General features: G+C 46.2%; 1 protein-coding gene across 1 annotated transcript; it reads right to left on the minus strand.

Moving 5' to 3' along the window:
* Positions 1 to 733: 733 nt before the first annotated feature.
* On the minus strand, positions 734 to 13,572 carry HSD3B1 (hydroxy-delta-5-steroid dehydrogenase, 3 beta- and steroid delta-isomerase 1). The gene is made up of 3 exons (XM_090031574.1): positions 13,419 to 13,572; positions 5,546 to 5,710; positions 734 to 1,645 (listed from the first exon to the last, which is right to left on the minus strand). The coding sequence occupies exons 1-3, from the start codon at positions 13,570 to 13,572 to the stop codon at positions 831 to 833; spliced, it is 1,134 nt and encodes a 377-aa protein (XP_089887700.1). The 3' UTR covers positions 734 to 830.
* Positions 13,573 to 24,944: the final 11,372 nt, after the last annotated feature.

Consider the following 24,944-nt stretch of genomic DNA (forward strand, 5'->3'; position numbering starts at 1 on the left):
TCCCCCCTCCTTCTGCCTGTTCTTATCTGAGTTTCTACTCTTGGATGGAGGGCAGGGGAACAGCCCCATGGTCACCAGGCCAGAAGCTTCTCCTAGACAGAAGCTTCTGGTTAGGTGCTGGGTGTGAGGTGGGGCTGGGTCCTGCCACTGGAACCTCATTAGCTTTGACAGGCAGCCACTGGCAGGTAATAATTTTCTAAGTTTTAGAGGGGCCCCGCATAGTGTGCAGGCCAGATCTGACCCATGGGCTATATTTTGCCCACCCCCAGCGTAAACAGACATCACAGATCTCCCTAGAAAAAACTTTTTGTCTTGGTATTCTACAAACAGAAGAGTCTGTTGTCCTGCTTCAAGTACCTGTGAAGTATGCCAGATAAAATGTTCTAATACTCCCCTCCTTCCCTCAGTGTCTTCCATGACATGACTAAGTTAATCCTGGCTTCTTCAAGTTAATTGCCAGTCATTCTAAGACCAAGCCTGTGTGATCTCCCTGGCCATTTACTGGCAGAGGGGCAGAAAAGTAGCTTGAACAGCTACATGTTTAAAAGGCTTCGTCACTCCTCTCTTGTTCTGGGTTTTGACTGATGAGTCCAGACTGTCTCAAATGAGATATCTGTTTACAGATAGACAGAGATGTGTGTGGATCATGCACTTTTACCCATATCAGCCTATATACCACAAACAAATGAAGTTTCATATTTTTTTATTTATTTAAGTTGTTCTTTGCAAAGATCTCACATTTTAATTCTTTGTCATTGTCTACTGAAACCCATTCAGCTCTTCTATTGCTGATGAGCCTGTTTATCTTGCAGAGTCTGCTTCTTTCATACTCAGGCGGTTTTATTTTTCAGGTACGCTCTCCTCTGTGGAATCAGTGAGGCGATCCACTGACTAGTGCGCTGCTTAGCCTCTTCCCATGTGTAGCGGGGTACATAGCCAAAATCCCTCTGTGCTTTCTTGTAGGAGAAGGTAAACTGTGTGTTCATCAGATTCACAAAGTGACGGTTGGTAGAGGGGATGTATCTGAAAAAGGGCCTGAACAAGAAACTCAAGCTCTCCAGTAGCAATGCAAAATAGTACAGCATTACCAGTGGCATGGGCAGCTGGGGCTCAATCCCAAAGCCCAGTTCCTTCGTCAGCTCATAATCTAGGTCTGCATAGCTCATGGGGGGAGTGTCATCTGAGATATAGTAAAATTGCCCTCTGATCTGCTTAGCTTTTTCTGGATCCTTCAGGGCTTTGGCGATTTGAATGTGAGCCCAGGCAATGTTTCCCACATATACAGGATTCACTAAAGCTTCTTTCCTGGAAGTACGCAGGTGGATATTTTTGTTCAAGAGGCTTTGATCCAGGTGATTCTGGAGAAATTGACTTCCTTCTCCAAAGATGTACATAGACCGTAGGGAGCACGTCAGCAGGATGCCACCTGCCTTTAGTGCCTGACCATCTGCCTCCAGGACATATTTCTCTGCTTGTCTCTTTGTCTGGGCATACGGAGATGTTAGTGAAGTCTTATAGGCTGTTTCTTCATCACCATTGCAGATGGGATCACGTCTGCAGTTTGGGCCTGTCACTTCTATGGAGCTGGTATAAATGAAGTATTGGACGTTACTGTGGACACACGCCTCCAGCAGTAGCTGAGTACCTTCAAAAGAAGAAGGTGTTAAGGCAGCAATTTACTGGATTGGCTGACAGGTCCAGATCTTGGGTTGCACAGCTGGGGGAAAGTATGTTTGTCATTTTAAAATCACATATCTTGAAACAGGTATGCCAGACTCCTGACTAACCTCACTCTGGAGGCTACCAAAACCCCATCTCAAATTAGACAGTATGTTTAATCAAACTGTAGTTATTTTAATTTGAAAAGAGAGAGTCAGCACAGCTGCTTGAACATATGAATGAAAAAATATGAATAATTAAATAACACTTGTTATCTTGTTTTTTCAAACTGGGTGCATCTATATATGCTGTGCATGCAACACAATGAAGTCCAGATCCATTTGAGTTGGAGTGAACTGCTCCTGGGCTCAGTGTCTACATGTGTGCTCAGGACTGCAGCAATTTGAGCCAGGGTGGAGCAGCCCTGGGCTAGCAGGGGACATGGGGGGACAACCCTAGGCTCTGGGTAGCAGCATCAGGTGGTGGAGGGGCTGACAGGACCTAGGGGTCTGGCCCCCAGCTGGCTGGGCTGACCAGGCGCAATTTGCACCCAGTGATCACTGTCTACACATGTGGTTGATTGCACTTAATGACTCAGATGAAAAATAGTACTGTCCCTCATAGTACTACTTTACTGTGGAGTTAATGAGTTTACTGCACCCTAATAGTGGTGCATGCGTAGGTAGTGACATTTTACTATGTAGCTAATTAGTCAACTCCACAGTAAAGTGTACATGTATATGCACCTGCTGGGTGTGTCCTCATGAGTGTGTGTGTGTATTTTCCCATAGACAAATAGCAGTTGTACATAGATGTACTGCTGCTACTTGTCCCCAGGCAACACCCTGCTTGTGCATTGTGGTATGTGGCAAATTGTCCTGGGTGGGGTAGGGGAGGCTGGGGCCAGCAGGTTTACCTGGGGGCCTCTTGGGGCTGCAGCAGCAATGATCCTGGCTGGCAGCTGGACTGTGGCTCTGGCTGACCAGGCTCCAGTTTCAGGTGGCACACGCTATGTGTGCCACCTGGCTTTTTTTTTGGACAATTTTTTTTTATGGGTACTGGGATTTCCTGATATCTAATTTTGGCTCTACACTACAAATATGCAGCATGGTGAACCCTTTCATGTGCACCATGTGCATTTTGTAGCACCTCAAAAGTCTTTGGGGTGCCACAACGTGCATGTTCGTGCTTGTGGGGATCCAGACACTGTATCTGACTTGTTCAGTGAAAGTTCAATTTGATCTTATAGCAATTTAATTGACTTCATGTTCACGTTGCTATTGTAAGATCAAGTAAAATCTGACTTGGGTTGAAGCAAAGATGCTTAAGATAGTGCCTCATTTATTATCTGTCTCTTATATTGTGTACCAAAGACCCAGTTTCTTAGTCCATCCTTTACTGGGTATGTCTACATGTGTATTAATGCACATTTTCTATGCACATTAAATGTAGTACCTCCAATGTGAGGTACTAAATTAATGTGCATTAGGCTGCCCTAATACACAGTAGTGCATTTGCACAGGTTCTAAGTGACACTTCATGCGCAGTAGACTATTTTACTGTGCATTAGTATAATGTCACTTTTTTATGTGACACTTTAGTGCACAGTAAAATAGTCTACTGTGCATTAAAGCACCGAAGTTCTGGTTGACGATCTGGAGTTATAATTAATAACACAGGAAACAAAACAGGGAAAAGCACAAACAAGCAAGTCTTTGCAATCTGTTAAGGAAGAAGGTGAAGATAGAAAAATATAAGCGAAGATAGAAAATGGGTTAATACTGTCCAAGAGAATATGGAGAATAAATACAACTGTGTCAATGGAAAAATAATAGTGATTAAATTTTGATTCACTAAATAAATGAGAAGTGGGGGGAATTACTGACTTTCACACGGCTGGTATGCTGAACTCCTTTTTCAGTCCTTAACAAGAAAACAAAAAGAGGCTTAGACAACTAGGAAATAATGAAAAAAACATGATTGTTAAACATCCAGGAATAAAGTCAGCATTAAAATGTAGATGTGTATATGGCAAATTGCAAAGGATGGAAGCCAGATTCCTGTAGAAAACTCTTAACTACCCATACTACCACTGAAGTTTCAAAAATTAGTAAGGTTTTGGAGGACTCGATACAATCAAATGAGACTGCAAGCTCCCATAAGGTGAAAATAGGAAAAAAGTATCTTGGCAGTTAGCTTGTGTTCAGTATCAACTTGACTCCTGTAAAAATGAATATATAAAACTGTTATGATTTTGGATTTAAATAACATACTGTAAAAATATAAAAGGTAGATTACTCATCTTATTTCTTAGGGTAATAAGGTAAATATTTAATGGACCAGTCCTGCAAAGGACTACTACATGAGCAATCCTAATATGTCTGGTTTATTTTGAATAAGGACTGAATCAAGACCGAAGGACTTAATTCAAAGGACTTACTTGTATTTAACTTTTTAAGAGAGAAAAATAATAAAACTTGACATATACATCCCTGAAGAGTTTAATGCATTCTTACAACAGAGGAAATCATACTTCATTGGTGCATCTACACAAGGTGCTTAATGCTCAGAGACACATACAAACACACACAGATAGACACACAGACACAGACACAGACAATGCCCAGCAGGTAAGTGTGTGGAGGGGAAGGGGCAGGGGGAGAGGAAAGGGGGTGGGGGAGGCAGAATGAGGGAGGGAGTGGGGCAGGGACTGGGGTAGACGTTGGGGTGAATGGGGCCCTGGGGCCGGGGCAGGTCATGGGATGGAGCTGCAGACAGCTCGTCCAGAGGCACAGGGAGGCATGGCTCCCCACTGCTGCACACACCCCTGGTGGAGTCATGGGGTGCATGTACCCCCTGATTTGTGCATGTGGTGGAGGCAAGCTGCCTTCTGCAGGCTGGAGCCCTGCACCCTGCTACCCTTGCTCCTGGAGCTGCATGCTGACTGTGCTGCATGTCTCCTGCCTGCCTGGTGGTGGGAGGCACAACATGGCAGAGTTTCTCTATATGCAGCATGCAGGCTGCAGTTGCTCATGTGTGTCTATGTATGCATCCCCCACTCCTGCTGCAGCTACTTAGAGTCTGGGTCCGAGCTGCCCTGCGGTCCTCTGCACTGTCACCACTGCTCACTGGGCAGCCTGGAGGCAGTGGAGCAGAGCCCAGGATGGGCTCCAAAACTACATGTGTGATTAACGTGTTAAAAAATGAAGGCAAAAATTGATTAACACATTAATTCTGTTAATGTGTTAACTGTGATTAACTGACAGCCTTAAATTTCATTCATTTTAAATATAAATGCTTTCTCAAGACCTTAACCAAAGAGTACAGGCACAATGACTTAGCATATAACCTTGTACTGAAGCTATGGATTTCTAGAAACTATCTGTGTTCAGTGAAACTACAGTTGGGGTTTGAAGTGTAGTTTCAAGTGAGGAAAGTGGTGAGTTATGGTGGGGGCTTGGGGAAAGTCAGTCTCCTTTCCTTAAGAAAAGTATTGAAACTTTTCTCTGCCTGATGAAGGATATTTGTATCCAAAAGCTTATGAGGAATTTTTCCAACTATTTGAGTTGGTCTAATAAAAGATATCAGATTTACCCAAGGAATCTTGTATTGAAACACTGACATTCAGAGCAGACTTCTAGCCTCAGGGCCTGGCTCTGCCTTGCCCTGTCTCTCTCTGCTGGTGCAGAGTGAGTGTAGGATATAGAGAAATCAGAATGGCAATGCTTTGTGCACCCTTCTCACTTGTGTAAGTGATGGCACCAAGTGCAGCGTAGTCATATGAATCACATATTTAGTGAGGGCAAATGCTCCCTTCCCTATATACGTGATCAACGTTATAGACACAAAGCTTGAAACATTACAGAAAATCCAGCCAGCAGCTCACCTGTAACATTGACTTCCCAGAGCAGCTGCTTTTCTACATGACCCAAGATATCAATGATGGAAGCTGTGTGGATGATCAGGGAAATGCCCTGGCAGGCGCGATGCAAGAAGGCAGCATCTCGGATGTCCCCCTCCAGGATTTTCACCTCAGCCTTACCCCTGTGCCCTGCCAAAACAACATGAAATGAAGAAAAGGACCCTTGTTGACATGTCTAAGAGAAGTGATAGAGTGGTGAAGGGTAGGACCCTGTGAGGGCTTAGGACTGCAGTTAGGAATCCCAACAGCCCAGACCTGAGTGGAGGCATTTTGGGGCAGGTAGAATAAAAGGCATTTTTACAGAAGCACTAATTGTCAAGTGATAATTACAGCTTTGTATAGATGGGTATGATTTGGTTACCGTGGGGAATGATTTTGCAGCAAAATGCAACATGACCTTTTTCTTTAAAAAAAAAATCTCCTCGTGCCAACAGGCTCCAGAAAAGTGCCTACACATGGAATACAAATCAACCTTTATATTCATACTGGGGAAAGTTAGAAACAAATATTGTGGTGATTTGCTAGCAACTTGAAGGTGTTAACGCAAAGGCTGGACAAACAATTATCATATGAGATTGTGTACACACAGCTGTGAAGAATCACATGGTTCTTGCCCAACAATCCTGCTTGTTATGCCAGCCCTCCCTCTGCTAGGGCGGTTCTCGCATGTCTTCTGGTGCACTGCAGTTCCGTTTACAACACCTCATGCTACTCTTGGCCTGGAACCTCTTATTTTCCTAGCCTCTTGACACTGATTATTTGAGTCCTGACTTGCAGTATCATTGGCGACGTGTATGGGGAGCATGGGGGTGCATGTGCACCCCCTGGGATTTCCTGTGCCTGCCCTGAGACGCATCGCTGCCACCGCCACTGCGTAACCTGGCCACAGGCTGCTGCAGTGGGGGGAGTGGCATGCCTGGCACAGCGGGCACAGGCAGGTAAGTAAAGTTTCTTTGTTGCAGGGGAGAGATCAAGACCCCCACAGTGCAGGAGGAAGCAGGGTAGGGGTAGGGGCGAATCATTCACTCCAACCCCCACCCCACTCCCTGCTGCACTGTGGGGGTTATCCCATGACCCAACCGGACTGGGGCCCCATTCACCATAAATGGAGCCCTGGCTGGGCCAGGTCATGAGGCAGTTGGAGCCCGGTGGCTCCTGTCACTGTGCACACTGCAGGGGAGCCAGGGGAGGGGCAGCACATTCCCCCAACCCCTTGGCTCCAAGACACCACAGCCCTGGATAAGCCTCTGGGGTCTGATTGCCCCGCGACATGGCCCAGTTAGGGCCTCATTCACAGTGAATGGAGCCCCAGCTGGGCCAGGTCATGGGACAAGCAGAGTTGAAGCATGGGGGAGCCAAGGGGGGCACATCTTTGCAAGGGGCAGGGGGGGCTGCAGCTGTGAGGTGAGCTGGGCTCTGCCTGCTCCATGCCAGGCTACAGCCTTTGAAAGTGGTGCCGCACAGCACAATGCGCCTTGCTGTGTGGCCCACCGAGTGGTGGGACACACATGGCGATGCACCGCTTTCAAAGGCTGCAGCAAGGCACAGAGCAGACAAAGCCCAGCTCACCTTGCAGCTGCAGCCCACTCTTTTCTCGTGCAAAGATTGAGGGGGGCGGGCATGTGCCCCCCTTGGCTCCCTAATGCAATGCTGCAACTCTGCAAGAGCTGCTGAGGACGACTTAAACAGGGTGGGGCGAGGGTCTCCACAGGCTCCATCTTCTTCAGCCTAATGGCACAGCTGAGGCTGGCTCTGCTCCAGCTCTGGGCACCCCTGGGCAGTATGTGTCTGGGGCTAGACCGAGGCCAGTGCAGGGAGGCAGGCAGGGCCAGTGCAGGGCTGCGGGGCAGTGGACGCCAGCGCCGGGCAATAACCCCCTGGCACAGGGGAAGAGGCAGCCTCATGGGTGCAGCAGACCCCGGCCCCAAGCCCAATCTCTGTCCGGTGCCGGCCCCAGCCTCACTCCCTCCCCCTGCCCTTGGCTCTTTCCTCCCTCCCCCGCCATGGCCCTTTCCCCTCCCCCTGCATGTGAGTGCATTCAGACCTCCCCCCCCATTTTTTTTTCTCCCTCTGCCCCTGGCTCCCTGATTGGTGATCAGCCACTGGGGAACTCATCAGTTGCCCATGCCACTTGCTCTTTTTAAGGCTTTGGCCTCACACACCTGCTAATGTGCTTTCCTCTGTCCTGGTCTGGAGCATTCCCATGGTTCTAGCACTGAGCTCCCCTCATTTCAGTCCAGTTCTGAAGCATTTACTACCATTCTAGTCATGGTTCCTGCACCTCTTCCAAATTCTCCTATGCTGCTGCATGTTGTTTCAGTCTTTTTCCATGTGACAGGTGTAACACTGATGTGAACAACAACAGCCCCCCCCCCTCCCCCCAGTCAGGGCCAACTCAGTTTATTTTTCTGACAACATGAGCTACAACTGAAATCCAGAGTGACACCTTAGGCTAGGGACAGACATTCAAAAAGTCTGAGCCTGAATTGATTCAGTCTTTTCAGGTTAGTCTAACCTGCAGAGTGAACCAGTTTGCAAGTGGATAGATGTTTTGCACATGGCTGAAGTGGCTCAAGCCTGAAGTGGCTCAAGCCAGAAGCCCCTAGAGGGGCAGCAGGAGCATGAAGCTCAGCTGGGCAAGGTGTGTGGGGTGTAAGGCAGGGTGAGGGGTGTAGGGACTGCCACACACTCCCCCCATAGCATGCAGCCCCCACTGCCTGGCAGCAGCATCAGGTAGGGAGGTCAGGGCGCTTGTGCCTGGTGCAGGCACAGTTCTGGCCAGTGCTGCACAGGGGGAGGGAGTGGAGCCTGCCTTGTCCCCGTGGCTCTGCTCGCTGAACCTGAGCTTGCAGCTCCAGCCCTCGCAGCAGGGGATACCCCATACTAGAGCCAGCTGCTTCTCCCGCTCCCTGCTGTGCAGGTCCCCACACTCTTCAGGGAGTGGAGGGAGCCCTGCCCTGCCCCCTGCTTTCCTGCAGAGTCCAGCCCGGGGCTTCCCTGCTGCCACTGTGGAGCTGTAGGCATGACATAGAGCTGTGGGGATGGAAGTGGCCAGGCAGGGTGTGTGGGGCTGCGCTCCTCATCCCCAGCACAGTGCTGGCTGCCTCTAGTGCATCTCTGCTAGGGCCAGTCCCTGCTCCAGCTAGAGAGCAGAGGGGTGGAGTCAGCTCTGTGGCCGGAGCAGAGAGCCATGCCCAGCCCAGAGAGGATGCTGGGGCTTTATCTTAAACCAGCAAGGGGCCTGGGACAGACATTTGCATAAACTGGTTTGAGCCAAATAAGTTAAGTGTTGATACGACATTCAACCAGGTTTATCTCAAACCTGTTTCAGGCATTTTGAAACTGGTTTATGTGCACTGCAGTTCTGTTCTGCTACAGGTTTAAACTAGTTTATGATCAGTTCAACCAGTTTATGTGTAATGCCTGTTGCTAGCCCTAGAATTTCTCCAGTGGCTATAGTACAGTCAAGGGTTTCAGGGTTTTCTTTAGTGAGAGTAAGATACATACCTGTTTACTATTCTTTTAACAGGAATGTATATTGCTTTAAGGAAGTCTTCTATTTGGATTCCCAATCACCTGTTCAACGGGTTAGAACTGAAGCTTTTACTAATTCAGAAATATTCTCATGCTACAGCTTTCTGGTGTCTCTTTCTGCTCTGACTGTTGGCATATGACTTGAAATGAAATTCTAAGTTCCTGTTAGTTATAAAAATGTCAGTTATCTAGCAATAGTGAGTAGGACATTCACCCTTATTATTATTTAGAATGTATTATTACCCAGGCTTACATTTTCAAAAGGCCTAATATCTGGTTTCTAGCATGTATGTGTGTACACATGGGCCCAAGCTTGACAGGCACAAAGCCTTGTGAAACTTTTGCAAAGAATCTGCAATTTGGGTTTGTTCTAATACATGTGCTACTGGCAGTATTTTCGCATACAACCAGCAACTGGTGTAGAATCCATGTCTTTGTAAAGTGTGTTTCTGGTCTGTGGTGAGAACGATGAGCTACTACAGTAACACAAGGGATATATATAAATCTGTGTTTTTAGGCATAAATTCTCATACTTTTTGTGTGCTTAAATCAGGCTACTGAAAAGGCTTGTGAAAGAGTTGAGCAAATGAAATTAGTTACTTTTGCAAATTCCAATTTTTTGTATGTGTATGTGAGAACTCTCCCTTGAAAACTGATCCACATAGTACAGTTGTTGCAGGATATACCGCTGCTATTTGCTTAGCTGTTTTAAGCCTACCTGGTGTCAAAGATTTTAAAATAGTTGTATATAATATGATAAAATGCAAGAAAGCCTGTCCAAAAGGCCCCTGGCAGTGGCATAAGCAGAATCGGTGTCCAGGGCAAACTCTGCAGGATAGCAGGGTGCACAGTTCTGAGAGGGGGGTACAGGTTCCAATGCAGGGAGCAGTTCCAAGGGAGGGGTAGGGGTGCAGCAGTCTTACTCATGCCAGGAATTCCTAAAGAGTTGCCTGCTGAGTTGCTGCTGCCATAACATGCCCTCCCCACCCCAGTTGTTGCTCTTAAGGCAACCATAGTAGCTGCTACCTGTAGCAGTTTAGGAGTTCCTGGCATGGGTATGCTGCCAGGGCAGAGATTCTGAAGGGGAGGGGGTGATTCTGGCAACCCGTCTAACTTGGCATCCAGCATGAGTATCACTCTAGCGCACCCCTAGTTATGCCCATGATGTAAGATGTCCCATGAGTACAATGTAGACCTGCTGAACCTCATTCACACCAGTTTTCATCCTACTTGGTCTGTTCAGTGAGTTGCTCCTTATTTAACAAAATAAACTTACATATGCAGTCCTTGTTGTGCTAACAGAAAAGTGTGTGTTGAAACTGGGAAGAAGGGAGAGAAAATTGTCCCATCGCTCTTAGCACACACCAACTGCAGGTGCTTTCTCAGCCAGACAAAGGGTATTTATACCCGAAAGCTTCCTAAGAAGAATTTTTCCAACTATTTGAGTTGGTCTAATAAAAAATATCACATTTACCCAAAGAACCTTGTCTGATCTAGTTTAGGCATTCAGAGCAGAACAATAATATTTTATTTTCATTTGTAAGGAATCGAGTGACTTGTCATAGCATGATCTGCTTTATTATTAGGAAACTCAGTCATTTTTATTTTTTCTATGTTTCTACTGGTCCTACTTCAGACATATTTTGATGATGTTCTGGGAATGATCTGGCTGTCTCTTGTTAGTACAGCTGTAGAGAAAAAAAATCTAACCTCAGCTCTAAACTGTGATTGTATTTTAAAAGTCTAATGCTGCAGTGGAATCTCCCAAACAAGTATTCTTCAACAGCAAAACAATTTTGCAATCTTTTGCAGCTGCCAAAATGTGAAACTATACTGTCAATCAGTAGAGGAAGTTAGATACTTATTTGAGAAGTATGCAGTATAATGTCAGGCAAATATGGTAGAAATGTTTCTATCAGTATTTATCAACATTATTGATATGTATCTTCTTTCCAAGAGAAACACCTAACACTAAAGTGGTCAGGGTGAGCCATGACCCTGAGGTGCTATGATGTAGCTTATTATATTAGTGTCTGATAAAAACATTTATTCAGGGAGACCATAGGCCTCAACCTGCAAGACTATTTTTTATTAGAACATGCTGGGACCTGAATCTTCCATAGACTATACCTCCAGGATGCAAACATGGGAGACAAAAAAATCTATTTTATTCAAATAAAATGTGACTTCAGGGTCCCAGCAAGAGGCCAGTGGTTATACAAATGCTAGTGTTTCCAATTTAAATTGCTACAAAGCAAGAAACTGTTAAATGCAACAATGCCTTCATTTTCTGTTATAGAGCACATGCTGTCAAGGACACTGAGATCAAAAGAACTCAAGGACTTTAGACAAGAATGAGTTGCTGTACTCTGCACATGGCTATATCAGTGCTGCCTTCAAAAACCTGCCTTAAATCAAGACACATAAATGTGCCAGTGAAGTAACTGGAGTTACACTGGGGTAAGACTAATAGAGATAAAGAGGAATCTATCCCAATGGCTGTGCAGGAGCTGTAAACCCAGAGTAAGAACCCCTGAGTTAGAAATGGACTGGGAATGATACTAGATTGAAATATTTCTGTTTCTCCTGAGAGAGGTGCTTGTGGCACAGTCCCTAAATCCTGTATTTACAGACATGGGGTGCACAGGCTATTCTAAATGGTAAGATATGTTATTCACAGTTCCTCTATCAACCAAGGATTTCCTATATCATCAAGATTGGTTATCACAGCTGCTGCCAGAGTGTAGGGAACTTCAGGTGTATTTGAGGCTTTCTGGAAGGCCATTCACTTATCTCCCTTTCTGTTTGCAAGTCTAAAAATCAGGTGTGTGACCTGTTGCACACTCCAGTCTTTGGGCAGCTGGGCAAGGGGCATGCGGCTGTAAGGGGTTGAGGGGGTAAGAGAAAGTGTTCTGGATCTGTGGTATGTTTCTTGGGGGAGTTTAGGTAAAACTGGATAGAGCTTTGTGGACTAGCTAGGATTGAATTATGCAAACAAAACAGAACATCCCCCCTAAGAAAGCCCCAAACCAAAACACTCATTCCTCCCAGGGGAATTATACCCCAAATCTCCTAGTTAATACAGAGGAGCACATATAATATGCCATGCTGTGTTGTAGCATAAGTAGGGAAAAACACATATTGGTAAGGCTTAGTCCCACTTGTGGTTGCAACTTTTGCCTTGGAAGTAGAATAATAGAGGCTGCTGAATTCCAGGAGTAAAGAAACATTAAGTGAGCTGCCAAGGAACCTTGTAAAATCCTCAGTAAAATATTCAATGGAATTTAGTTGGAAAAAAACAAGTTCTGAAAATGTTCCTAAAACTTCATGCAATTAAACAGAGCACAGTAATCTGGTAGAACTCTATATATTGGCTTAAAATTTCTACATAAAAATCTGTTCTTTATTATATTGTATATCATTCTCTGTGTAAGTGCCTATATGGATAATTACTACTGAGAAGAAAATGGATGTGTGGTTAAGGAACTGGACTAAAGGTAACATTTTCCAATGTGTCTGTATGAGTTAGGAGCTGAAGTTTTATCAAAAGGCAACAGAACTTTTACTCCTAAGGACTAATTTCAATTTTCAAATGGGAATGGTTTTTTTAAAAAAATGTTATACTCAGTTCCTGGATCAGCCAACAGCTTCTTATGTGACAATGAACAAATCAGTCAATCGGGTTTCCCATCTAGGAATACTAGAACTCTCTTCCTGTAGACTGCAGGGACTCTCTTGTGATGTGCAGTCTGTACAGTGCATACTATGAAGTGATCCTGATTTCAGCCAAAGCTGCAGGGCACTACAGTAATAAAAATAATCAGTAATAACTGCCCTGGTGGATTTGCTTGATTTGCATAATCCCCTGCTATTCCAGTCTTGGACCCTGCCGCATAGCTCTTCCAATGACCCTCCACCCTGAACTACAGCACCTTTTCCTACTCCAGTGTGGGGGGAAGGGGGTGGTGGGGCTTTGTTCAGCTCAGTCTTAACCTAAAATTACTTACAAGTCTCAGTATAAACTGAAAGTTGATTTCTCTTCCACTAACAGTGATAACAAATTTTATAATGAAACTGACCTGGGGGCTTTAATCTAATGAAAACTAAGCTGATACCCTCCAATATACTAATGAATAGTCCTCTAGACCATATTGTCTTTGAGGTTTCATGATTAAAATGCGTCTCAGCTCCACAAAACTATTAAATGAGCAAGTGTTCCAAGAGTTTCCTCTGGAGAATGTATTGTAAAAATCCTTTTTCTACACAGACACATGCACATGCCATCCTAAGGACATTCACTTACTTGCAAAGTTCATGAGTGTCTCAGAGCTAAAGACTTTGTCTAGAAGTCGGATCTCAGCCAGTGCCTCCTCCTCCTCCAGCAGTAAATGGACAATTCTCTGGCCAAGAAATCCCCCTGCTCCCGTCACCAGACAGGTCATTCCAGCCAAAGACATTGCAAAAGCTTGCTCTTCAGTTGCAAACTGGCCAGCTCTAGAACATGGAGCAGGTATTCTTTGCCCTGACTGAAAAGAAAAACAATCATCATTACCTTCAAAAAGCCTAAGAAAATCAGTCATCACACCAGAAAGAGATTGCAAAGGGAAAAGAATATAATTTCAATAACCAACCCAAATTCAACAACTTTAAAACTATGAATTATCTGATTATTAATATTCAGAAGTTGCCCATGCATTGTTACCATGCAAAAATCACTAAGCATTTAAGAATTAGATACTATAAACTGAACAAATTAAAATGAAAATGTTAAAATAAATGTTATTAGTAAATAAATCCTACAGTTTTCTGCCTCTGGCCTGGATTCCCACTTCCTTAGGTTTATAAGAAGGAACCAGACTGCTCTTAGTATTTATATGCTACACATCTGCCACCGTTCTTATCTTGCTTTCCCTCCCTTCCTCCCTCTTCAATTTATGATGAAACTAAGGCTCCCCCTACCCACTGCCGGCCCATCTGGAGAACTTCTTTGAAGCAAAAGATTTCTGAGTGCATATTTAAATGTAGCCCCTTTTTTCTAATTCTGATGCCAAAAAATAAATAAATGAATAAAAACAAAGCAAGACAAAACCTTGTGTAATTCTGCTGCAACCAGTACTGTGTGTCAAAGGTCTGACCATTTCCCACCATCTTAATCTCTGGAGGGAATAGGGCAGGGTCCAAAAGTGTCTATCTGTTGGCTTCATATTTCCTTTCAGGCTCTTCTCAGGATTAACAGAATTAATTATTCTTCAGGCAACCATACCCTGCTGATATTAGCTATGTTCCGTATGATACACTTTGTGTGTATCCCTTATCTGTGACTCTATCAGTATTCATGTTCATCAGTTTGAGAGCTGTTTGTGTCAGTTTTAGCTGTGTTGAGGTAAACCTGCTTAAACACCAAAAGCCAAATTAACCTTGTTTTGCTTCATAACATCAGAAAAAGTAAACTGTTGCCTATGAAAGCTTATGCCTCTCTGAACTAGTTAGTCTCTAAGGTGCAACCCTGCCCTGCCTTGTTGTGTGTCTTCGCTGTCCCTCCCTTCCAAAATTATAAAGTTTGTAAGGGTACAAAGGCTATAAGAGAAAAATAGGCAAAGGTTGCCAAGGGGTCAGCAGCTACGATGATCCCCTGCCATGGTTGGCAGTGGAGAGACCCTCAGATCCAGAGTGAAAGTAGAGGCTGGGGAGGACTCCAAATAGGAATCATTCCTGGGATGGCATTGCAGTCTGTTGTCAACTCTCAGAAAGCAAAGCATCTATAACTACAAGTCCTTACAGTGGGTTCAAACTGAGATCTATTAACCACTGTTTCTGCAAAGAGCTGAAATAGCTGAAGTGCCTGTGGGTAAAAGTCCCTATAATCAGATGGATTAATTAACAGGCCCACAAGATCTAGGCTTAGAGCCCCCTGAAAGAGAAGGCCCCCACCCATTCTGGAAACTCCTTTGGCTGCTATTTTTCTGTAAGCTCAGCTGAATCACCACAGACAGCACCAGTGGTATCATGTTGGCTCCTGGAGAAACTGTGCCATCATGGTCATAAAAAGAGGGATGCAAGGCCATCCTAACCCCACAGAGAGTGCTCATATTGGCAGTGTTCTAATGGAGGTGGTGGTCAGTATAGTTATTTTTGGGACCTCTGCTTTTGAGTCAAGGGCCCTAAGAATCCTTAATCTATCCTTGTTCAGGTTGAGCATTGTTATCTATTATTTCCTAAAAGAACCAAAATCTCTGAGTCTCTGCTTGGGTAGAGTAGGGGCTAAAAGAGTTGGGTTGCATAAGCAATGGTAGTATGCATCAGAAAGACAACAGGAGAGACAATGACGCTACCAATGCCTTGGATTATTGGCAATGACTTAGGCCAGCCTCCACCTGCTATACCTCCTCTGCCCATGCCTCACAGAACAGCTCCCCCTGGTCCTGGCAGATGTTATGTAGGACACAGGCTGTGACAATGACCCAGGGGGAATTATAATTTCCTATCAGAAGCTGATGCAAGATTTTTCTGCTGTGCAATGTGAATGATTTATTCAGGGGGAAAAAAAAAACTTAACTTCATAAGCTGTCAAGCCTGTTACCTTCTGAATGACTTCAAACAAACAACACACCTTTCCCCCCTTTAAGATACCGTACTTACATACAGCTAACTTACATACCAGATCTCACAGGTTTATTAAGGATCAGTACCTGGATGTGAAACATCCAGTGAACACCTATGTGCTTTCAGAAGAATTGCTACTTATATATTTCCCCGCCTTAAGGCACTGCCAAGACAGATGTCCTGCTTGGTATTATGAGATGCTCTACAACTACAGAAGCTAACTTGTAAGTGAGGCACGAAGCCTCATTTCAGTTCTTGTCAACTTAAAATATCATAAAGACAGCAGTGTCAAGTCTTAAGTAGGTGTGCATTCTGACCATTTATATGTCTCTAGCAGTTGCTGTGGGAGATGGAGCTCCTCTTCACTTCTTGGCTCAAACTATTGAGTAGTGCTGGAATGCTCTGCTCACCTCATCTGCACTGAATAGTCAAAACTTGTACTGAGGAACTTATTTACAGCTCATTTCATGCTTGTGATGCAGCTGAGAACACTTCTGACCCTGAGCTGCAATAACAACCTTTCAAAGTTCAAAATTAGATTTGCTTACAAAGGCCTTGGTAACAATACCACTCAGAGAACATAGCATAGAATGAGAAGGTCTTTTAACAGTGCTGATGTATTGCCATTTTTAACAAGGACCTCTTTCACTTTACTCAGTCAAGAACCTAAGCCTCTGGTGCTTTTCACCTAAAAGTATCTCTTCCACCCATGTGTATGTGGGTTGAAGTACACATATTGTTTGCCTGTGAATTTAAATTTGTGAATGTTAATCCCAAATGCTCTGAAAGTTGGGATGCTAGGTTTCAAGTATTTGGAATGCTATTTTGGGATGCTAGGCTCCAAGTAAATGGGGATAGTGCTTGTATTAATTATTGTTAAACAACATGCTTCCTTTAAAAACATGGAGTATATGTCACTGGCTTTAGTGTTGTCCTCTTGATTGTCACACAGCAGTATGAAATAGGCAGGCTCTGTAGACTGGCAGAACTGCAGCTTTTGATTAAGAACTAGAAATGTAACTGACAATTTCGTGGGGCCATCTATAATTATATCAACTTAGGATATTGCCCAAGATATTACCCAGGATCTACTAACAAGGGGTCGAAAATATTCAGCTGGGCCCAGAATGCAAACTCTACGAGCCCCATCAGCCAATACTGCAAATACCTCTTCCATCATTCACAGAAAATATCTACGTTAGCCTATATCACCTTCTTCTTATACCCTTATCCTGGTGACTACAGCCTTCTTCTTACCTCCTCCAAAGTGCCCAGTAGTTCTGCTCCCCGTTTCCAAGGACCACAAGGAGTTATGCCAACAATAGTAGGAGAAGAAGGAAGGACAAACCCTCATTGTTTGTCTTTTCCTCTGCTGCAAGGATTTGAGGAACGTTTTTTTATGCATCTTGTGACTTCTGGCTTAGGTCAGGAAGCTTCTGTCACAGAAGGCCTTAGTATACATGGATTATGTCATGCCCTGCTAGTCCTGCATTATATATCTGCTGCTCCACAAACACTGTTCATTTTTAAACTGTAAAGATTACTCAGTATTCAGGTGAAAACATCTTCAGACAGTAGTTTGGCTGAAGCTAGGAGACCAAGCTTTCTTCAACCTCTGACCATCCCAGGCCTTTGAATGCTGAAAGTTGTGAGAAGAGCAAGGGATGGATCAGCCTGGAAAGGCCCTGCTTACATGCTGTTCTTGTTACCATCCATTTTCTGGAGAATGAAAAAATAAGTAGTGACCATCTATTACTGGGTACTCTGCTGGGCTGAAGGGCAAGAGTTTCCTGTACAGTCTGAGATACTTAATCAGCCCTGAAAGCTTTGTTTTGATGGTAATTTTGGCCACTTGATTCTAAGTGCTGAGGCTATGGACTCATGAACTCAGTTACATTCTCTGACTTGCTACTTGCCTCTAGCTGCAGTTAGTTTGAAGGGCATGTTAGAGTGAACAAGTGTTTTGTGAAGGTTTTTGCTTTGCTTTCTCCTCATGTGGCTGCTGGAAAGAGTGGCAAAAGCAGTACAGAGAGGTAGGGGACATCCAGCTTCTTTTGAATGAATACCCTTTCCAATTTCTTCTTCACATCAGCAGTTCCCTGCATATTTTATATATGCAAGAGTATTATTTCTCATGGAGAATCAGGCTGAAGGGAATTCTCCCTGGGTCAGCAACAGCAGGACAGTGGACTGGGGGCCTGTATGGAGGGTTCGATTTGCAGAAATTAGTAAACAAACAACAAAAATTCATTACTGATTTTACCTTTTACTAGATTGCTCGTGTGTCCTCTTTCTACAAAGGTTTGCCTGGACTATTTAGACTCTAACATTTTCTGCTTTATTTTTGTATGACATCTTGAGCAGTGGATGCCCATCTACTGAGTGAGGTCTCTCTATTTTTCTATTGTTGTTGTTTCTTTACTATAGTTGGCATAGTCGCAAATTTTATGTGGATGGTGAGAAAAGCCATGATGGGTGCCATCTTTTTTTAATGGGAGTTTAACAGATGTAAAAGGCTTTCAGTAATCTTATCCTATTTAGAACTTAAGTTGTCTGAGATACATGTGTCTCCACTGATACTTCAAAGTCCTTCACTCAGGGCCTTTCTCTGTGCTCCAGTGATAACAAACCTTGACAGAGACTTGCAACCACACAGATAAAGCTCAGGAATTACAGCAAAATACGGATTTTGATAGATTTCAAGGATGTTCCCCTCCAGACAATAATACATCATGCTGATAACTCTGTGAGGACATCTCTGCAGTAGCTATTTGTCTCCTGTTTCCTGGACATTGTGACAGGAATATAGACTACGTTTCTTGAAAAAAAAAAAAAAAGAGCCAGGCACCTGACTTTAAAAACTTGTAGAACTCTGTTAGAAGTGTTAAAGTCATTATTGTCAGTCCAGAAATCTACAAGGTGTTCATGAATCCAAACGTGAAACAGCTGTAGGCACACTGGGTGGGCAAGGGCAGGCCCCAAGGCCTCTAGAGAACTCAAGGTGCTGTGAGCAGGACCAGAAGGCAAATTCAGTCCTAATAAAGGCAGAGCTCCTGGGGACAGAAAGTTAAGAGTTTGGAGCTGCCCCACTGCAGTGTAGTGGATTTGTTTCCTCTTTACTCTTTTCCTGAGACCACTCTCTCCTCTAATCTTGTGTCCCTAGTAGATACAGGGAAAGTTGGGAACTGAGACAGGAGCAGTTGGGGAGGTGGTAGCTCTCTGCTGTAAGGAAGTGGGCTGCTGCTAATAGAGCTGGGGAATGACTGTAACCAAATCACTTTTTAAACACTGTCTTAGAAGCAAGCTAATATTGCTGCACCTTTGCCAGACAACAGCAGATTTTGATGCCTTTCAGGTCAGGTTCCAGGTGGAGAATAAATCCATGACATGGACATGTGCTATTTCCTAGTGGAATTGGTTTGTTCATAAAAAGTACCCAAGCCCTATTTCCTTGAACTGGGTTGTCAGAGATCGCATACTGGTAAAACCATTGTGAGAAAACCTCAGCTAAGACATCATGGGGTCCATCCAGGCTGTTTCCTTTAGACCAGAGGCAGGCAATTATTTTGGGCAGATGACTGCTTACTGAGTTTTGGCCAGCCATTGAGGGCCGCATGACAGGCAGCCCAGGGCAGATAAATATTAATTTTCTAAATTTTTTAGGGGCCCTGCTGGCTGGATAGAATGGCTTGGCAGGCCGTTTCCAGCCCCTGGGCCGCATTTTGCCCACCACTGCTTTAGATTCTGCTGACATCATACAGCTTCACATACAGTCCCTTGTCAGCAGGTACTGACAGAGGTCTGAGTTATCATGAATCAGGAACTTCTTACATTAGGCCTTGGTCAGTCTATAATTATCTCTTTATCCACCACTCTCCTTTTCCCCCTCTACTTTCTTTCTCTTTACACCTGATGGAAAAAGCTGCTTAGCAAGAATTCCAGGGCGTCCCAGGGTAGTTTAGTCTTTAAATCTCCTCTTACGGAGCTGTTCTGGAACCCAAAGGTAGCTTTGAGGTTTAACAGAGTTGCTAGCTTTCATGGCTTTTTCTCAGGTGATGGGATTGCTAGCACTGTGGAAAGTTTGCAGGCAATAGGAAACACTCACAGAATTCCAACCAAGCTTGGCCGAGTCCCTTCTTCCAAAATGGTGCCTGCCCTATTTATTGAGTTATGGAGCAGGCAGAGTCCTCCCTTGCCCCACCTCAAGGAGGGCCTACTCTTTATAGGCCTTCTTATTTCAAGCAAAAGTTATACTCCTTTGTGTTACTTAGACTTACCTACAAGCAGGGACAGACCCAGGATTTGGCAAATGAGGGTGCAGGACCCCTGCTCCCAGTCTCCTCCACATATTGGTGCATACAGAATGAAATGTGAGAGCCTCTTCAAAATGTTTAAGTTCCCAAAGCAGGTAAGAATTCCCCATCCCTTCCTCTCTCCTTCCCCTGCTTCTCTGCCTGCCATTGCTGCTTTCCTCACTGTCCTGGGAGCAGGAGAAGCTTCAAAGCCACTCCTCACCACTCCAGCCAGTGGCCTGGGCTCAGCAACAGTGATAGCAACAGAGATGGGCAGGGGGTTGGGTTCCCCCTCTCTGCCTGGCCCCAAGAGCAGGTGCAAGAGGGACAATCCTTCCCACCCATTGCCCGCCACTGCCACTGTTACTGTTCCCAGCTGAACCCTGCCCCCATATAGCCTGGCTGGAGGGGGAGGGGGTGGAGAGGGGAAGGAGAAGGGACTAAAGCCCGCAGAAGTTCCTGTGGTACAGTCCAATCCAAAAGGGGCATGCATCCACCCACTGCACCTGCTATGGGTCCACCTCTTCCCATAGATTCCAATAGAAATATACATGTGCCAAAAAGTACCATGTTTACACAAATCCAAGATTAGTTCTTTTTCTCCTTATCCAGCATGAGGGAAAAAGCCCCTGGTCCTGGATTTGAGTACAAAGTGGAGGGAGGGTGGTGGTGGCAGGTGGCTGCTGTGGCTCTGACTTCAGCCCTGAGCCTGCCCCCCCAACCCTCAGCCTCTGCCCCCTCCCTTACTTCTTACTCTAAGATGCGGGTTTGGCTCTGGCTCCATTCCTTCCTGGGGCCCAGAGCACAGAGAAACTCTCTCCTTTGCCTGGCCAGTCAGCAACAGTGGCAGCTCCAACCCCCAGGATGCTGCTGCATATCTGGGCATGGGCCATATTTCCATGTGCTCCATGCGTGGGAGGGAATGGAGTTGGAGCTGCATCTGACAATAATGGTGGGGGGAAGAGGCGGTAGAAACCAGTGAGGGGCATAGGGTGCAGAAGGCAGAGGCTGCAGACAGCAGGCATGGGGGCAGAGGTGATGGGGCAGATGCTGGGGGTGCAGGCACAAGTGGGGTAGGCAACAGGGGGAAGAAGTGACCAGTGGGGCAGAGGGCAAGGGAGCCATCTGCCCCGCCCCAGCTTCCTGCTTTTGTTTCACTGCTTTCCATGCTGCAGCTGTAAGGACATGAATTTAAAACAGTGTCTCCCAACCTCGGGGCACGACCCAACTCAGGGCTGTAGGGGGTCTGCCACTCGCTCTGCTCCTCCTGCCTGTGGGGGGTTCTCCTGCTGCATGGTCTGCATGGCTCTTGCCCCCCATGATCCCAGCCCAGCCTGGGCACGACTGGCACCACCGAGCATAAGTGAGTCCGTGGCGGGGGTTGCAATCTGGATTTAGGGTTGAAGCAAAAAAAGGTTGGGAGCCACTGATTTAAGACGACCCTCCGATAATTAGATTCTATACATAGAATCATACAGAAGTAAGACCCCATAGATCACGTAGTGGAACCCCCTGCCTGAGGCAGCATCATCCCTATCCAAACCACCCTGTACAATCAATCATCGAACCTCTTAGTAAATCGACTGCTAATCCTGACACAACACAAGACATAGCAATTTAACCTGCCACAGGAAAAGCAGGGTGACCAAGGTCCACAGCAGCCAGTGTCCTGTTTCAGTGAAAGGTTGTTAATATATGCTCAAGAGATCCCAGGTAGAGGGCCGCGCCTGCTGCTTGAGAGGAAGACAAAGCCCCCCACAGTCTGTACCAGTCTGACTATGGGGTAAAATTCCTTTCTGAGCCCAAATATGGCAATTGGTTTGACTCTGAGTGGAAGGGCAAGACCCTCTAGCCAGGAACCTCTGAGTTTAAGTCCCAGCAGGAGTACTGAAATACCCTAGTCAACATCCCCAGCTTTGGCTGCAGCCAATACCCAGTGCCTCTGAAGATAGCTAAAAAACCCTCCCCTGACACATGGCAGAAAGGGTTGGGGGGAGGGGGGGTTTGAACAGAATTCCATGTCCCCCCCCAGCCCAATGGGGCAACCAGCAAAGCCCAGAAGCATGGGAAATGCCCGTAATACAATATAGCCATAGCCATGCTTCTATCATCCTTGACCAGTGGCTGTCCAAGCTGTTCTTAAACACCTCCAGTCAGGGCCAGAGTAACGCATAGGGAAACTAGGCACATGCCTAGGGCCCTGAGCTGTGGGGGCTCCAGTCCTTCCCTCAGCAGTGGCAGTGCAAATGGTCCCATCTGCCTCCCTTCCCTTCCCTCCCCCTCCCCTCCCCTCCCCTCTCCTCCCTTCCCCTCTGCTGGTCTCACTGCTACGGCAGCTGCTTCCTAGCAGTGGCTCCAAGCCCTGCTCCCTGCAGGTGGCAGCACTGGGGAGGGGGTCTCAACTTGCCTGAGACCCACATTGTTTGCCTAAGGCCCACTAAAGGGTTAATCCAGCCCTGCCTCCAGTAATGGAGAGTTCACAGCTTCCCTCAGCCGTCTTCCACTGCCTCATTGTTCTAATAGTGTCTGGCTCTCTACCTGGGATCTCTTGAGTGTTTATTAACAGCCTTTTACACAACTAGGATATCGGCTGCTGTGGTCCTCCTACTCCCTTTAGAAGCTCCCAGCCCTCCAGAATGTTTTTATCCTTCTCTCTATCTTCCCATGAAATCATGCCTATCAACTTCTTGAGCTGGGTGAAATCTACCTTTTTGAAATCTAACTTAATTTTTTACTGCCCTCATGGTTTTACCATCTCAGGATTGGGAAATCATACAATGATCTCTTCCTCCCAAGTTGCCCATCATCTTCACATCTTCCACATGTTCTTCCTTTTTAATCAGGACAAAATCTAAAATAGATTATTCCCTAGTTGTATCCTCAAACTTCTAGAATGCAAAGTTGTCCTCCATAAAAGTTGGAAAGTTGCTCAACATTTTATGTTTGGTTGTTCTGTTCTTCCACCAGATATGCAGAAAACTAAAGTCTCCCATCAGTTCCATTCCATACTTTTTGGATATTTTTGTCAATTTCTTGAAGAAAGCCTCATACATCTCTTATTCCTGATTTGGTGGTCTATAATAAATCCCTATCATTTTATTGGGTTCATCTTCACCCTAAAGCTTTCTGCTCTGCTCTTTTCTTTTTCCTGAACCAGGGAACAAGCGTATGTGTTTTTGAGATACAAGGTGACACTACCACCTTTTCTCCCAAACTTATCCTTCCAAAACAAAGTATAGCCCTTCATGTTGACATTCCAGTCATAAAATCTCCAGCCATAAAAGTGGGCTCTGCAAAAATCAATCAGATCATAATCCTTTTCACAAGCTGAAATTTCCAGCTCCTATTTTTTATTCCCTATACTTCTGTCATTGTATAGATATCAGGTGCACATCGATGGCAGGCAGAAGAACCGCGTCCTGGACTCCAGCCTCACGATCCAGGGCCAGGTTATGAGGCACCTGCGCGACGGTGAGGCCTACTGCCACCTGGGGACGCCCACCGGCCACCGGGCCAAGCAGATGCTGGAGGAAACCATCAATGGGATCGTGCAGGAGGCCCACAAGCTGCACTCATCCCTGCTGGTCCCCTGGCAGAAGGTTGACACAGTGAACACCTTCCTCATCCCCCGTGTCGTGTTCGTCCTGAGAGGCTTGGCGGTCCCCAAGACCCCAAGCCGGCGGCTGCTCAAGAAGTGGCTGTGCCTGCCGGTATGGGCCAGCAATGAGGTCCTGCACATCCCCTACCAGCAGGGAGGCACCAACGTCCCCCGCATGGGAGACCTCTGCGACCACGGTGGTCACCCATGCCTTCTGCCTCCTGACCTGCCCGGACACAACAGTAAGTATCATCACCACCAGCACCCTCGAGGAGACTGCCCACAAGAGCATCACAAGGCAGCCGACTGGACGAGACTTGGCCACCTTCCTCAGTGGCTCGCTGGAGGTGAGTTCAGCTGAGACGGTGGGGACTTTGCCTCACTGTGGAGCTGAGCCCGCAATGCCACATGCCACCTCGGGAAACACATCGGCTGTGCCTGCACCTGGACCGAGGAGCACCGGGAGCTGGGAGTCTCCCTGCAACCAGCCCCACACGCCGACTGCATCACCGTGATACCCTGCACAAGGACTTTCCTGGAGAGGTTCCTGAAGGACGCCATCCGAAACAAGTACAACAGCGACCTGAGGGCCAAACCTGACCACGGCAAGGTCTTCAACGTCACCTAAAAGTGGGATGCTAGCAACTACTTCATGCCCAATGGGAGGTTCATGCACTTCGTGGACTGGAGTTTCCTCCACTGAGCCCGCCTCAACTGCTTGCCTCTGAACGGGGCTGTGTGCTTCGGCCACCGGGACAAGAGATGCCGATGGTGCATCTATACGGCAGAGACCCTCCACCACGTGCTGTGCATCTGCAAGCTGCACACCAGAGCCTGGCAGCTTCACCACAACACTGTCCAGGATTGCCTGGTGAGTGCCATCCCGGCCGCGGCAGGGGAGATCTCCCTGAACCACACTGTCCCGGGCTGTGAGAGCCAGATGCAACCTGACATAGTCATCACCAATGAAGAAGCCAAGAAGGTTGTGATCGTGGACATCAGCATCCCATTCAGGAACCAGTGCCAAACCATCATCGACGCCCGGGCTCACAAGCGGGAGAAGTACGCCCCGCTGGCCAACACCCTGAGGGGCCCTGGCTATGACATGATGGTCAACAAGCTCATCGTGAGAACGCTCAGAGCCTGGGACCCCAGCAACAAAAGCGTCTTGCGTGCCTGCTGCATCTCGTGTCACTACGCCAAGCTGATGTGCTGCCGCAAGGTGTCCGACACCACCCGTTGGACCTGCGACATCTACATGGAACACATCATGGGCCACTGCCAGTACTCTGACCCCACCAGATGAGCTGCTGCCGGACCGGACCCGGAGGGGACA

Source organism: Crocodylus siamensis, chromosome 1, assembly GCF_052110815.1.
Source record: "Crocodylus siamensis isolate JL-2025a chromosome 1, ASM5211081v1, whole genome shotgun sequence".
NCBI classification, from domain to species: Eukaryota; Metazoa; Chordata; order Crocodylia; family Crocodylidae; genus Crocodylus; species Crocodylus siamensis.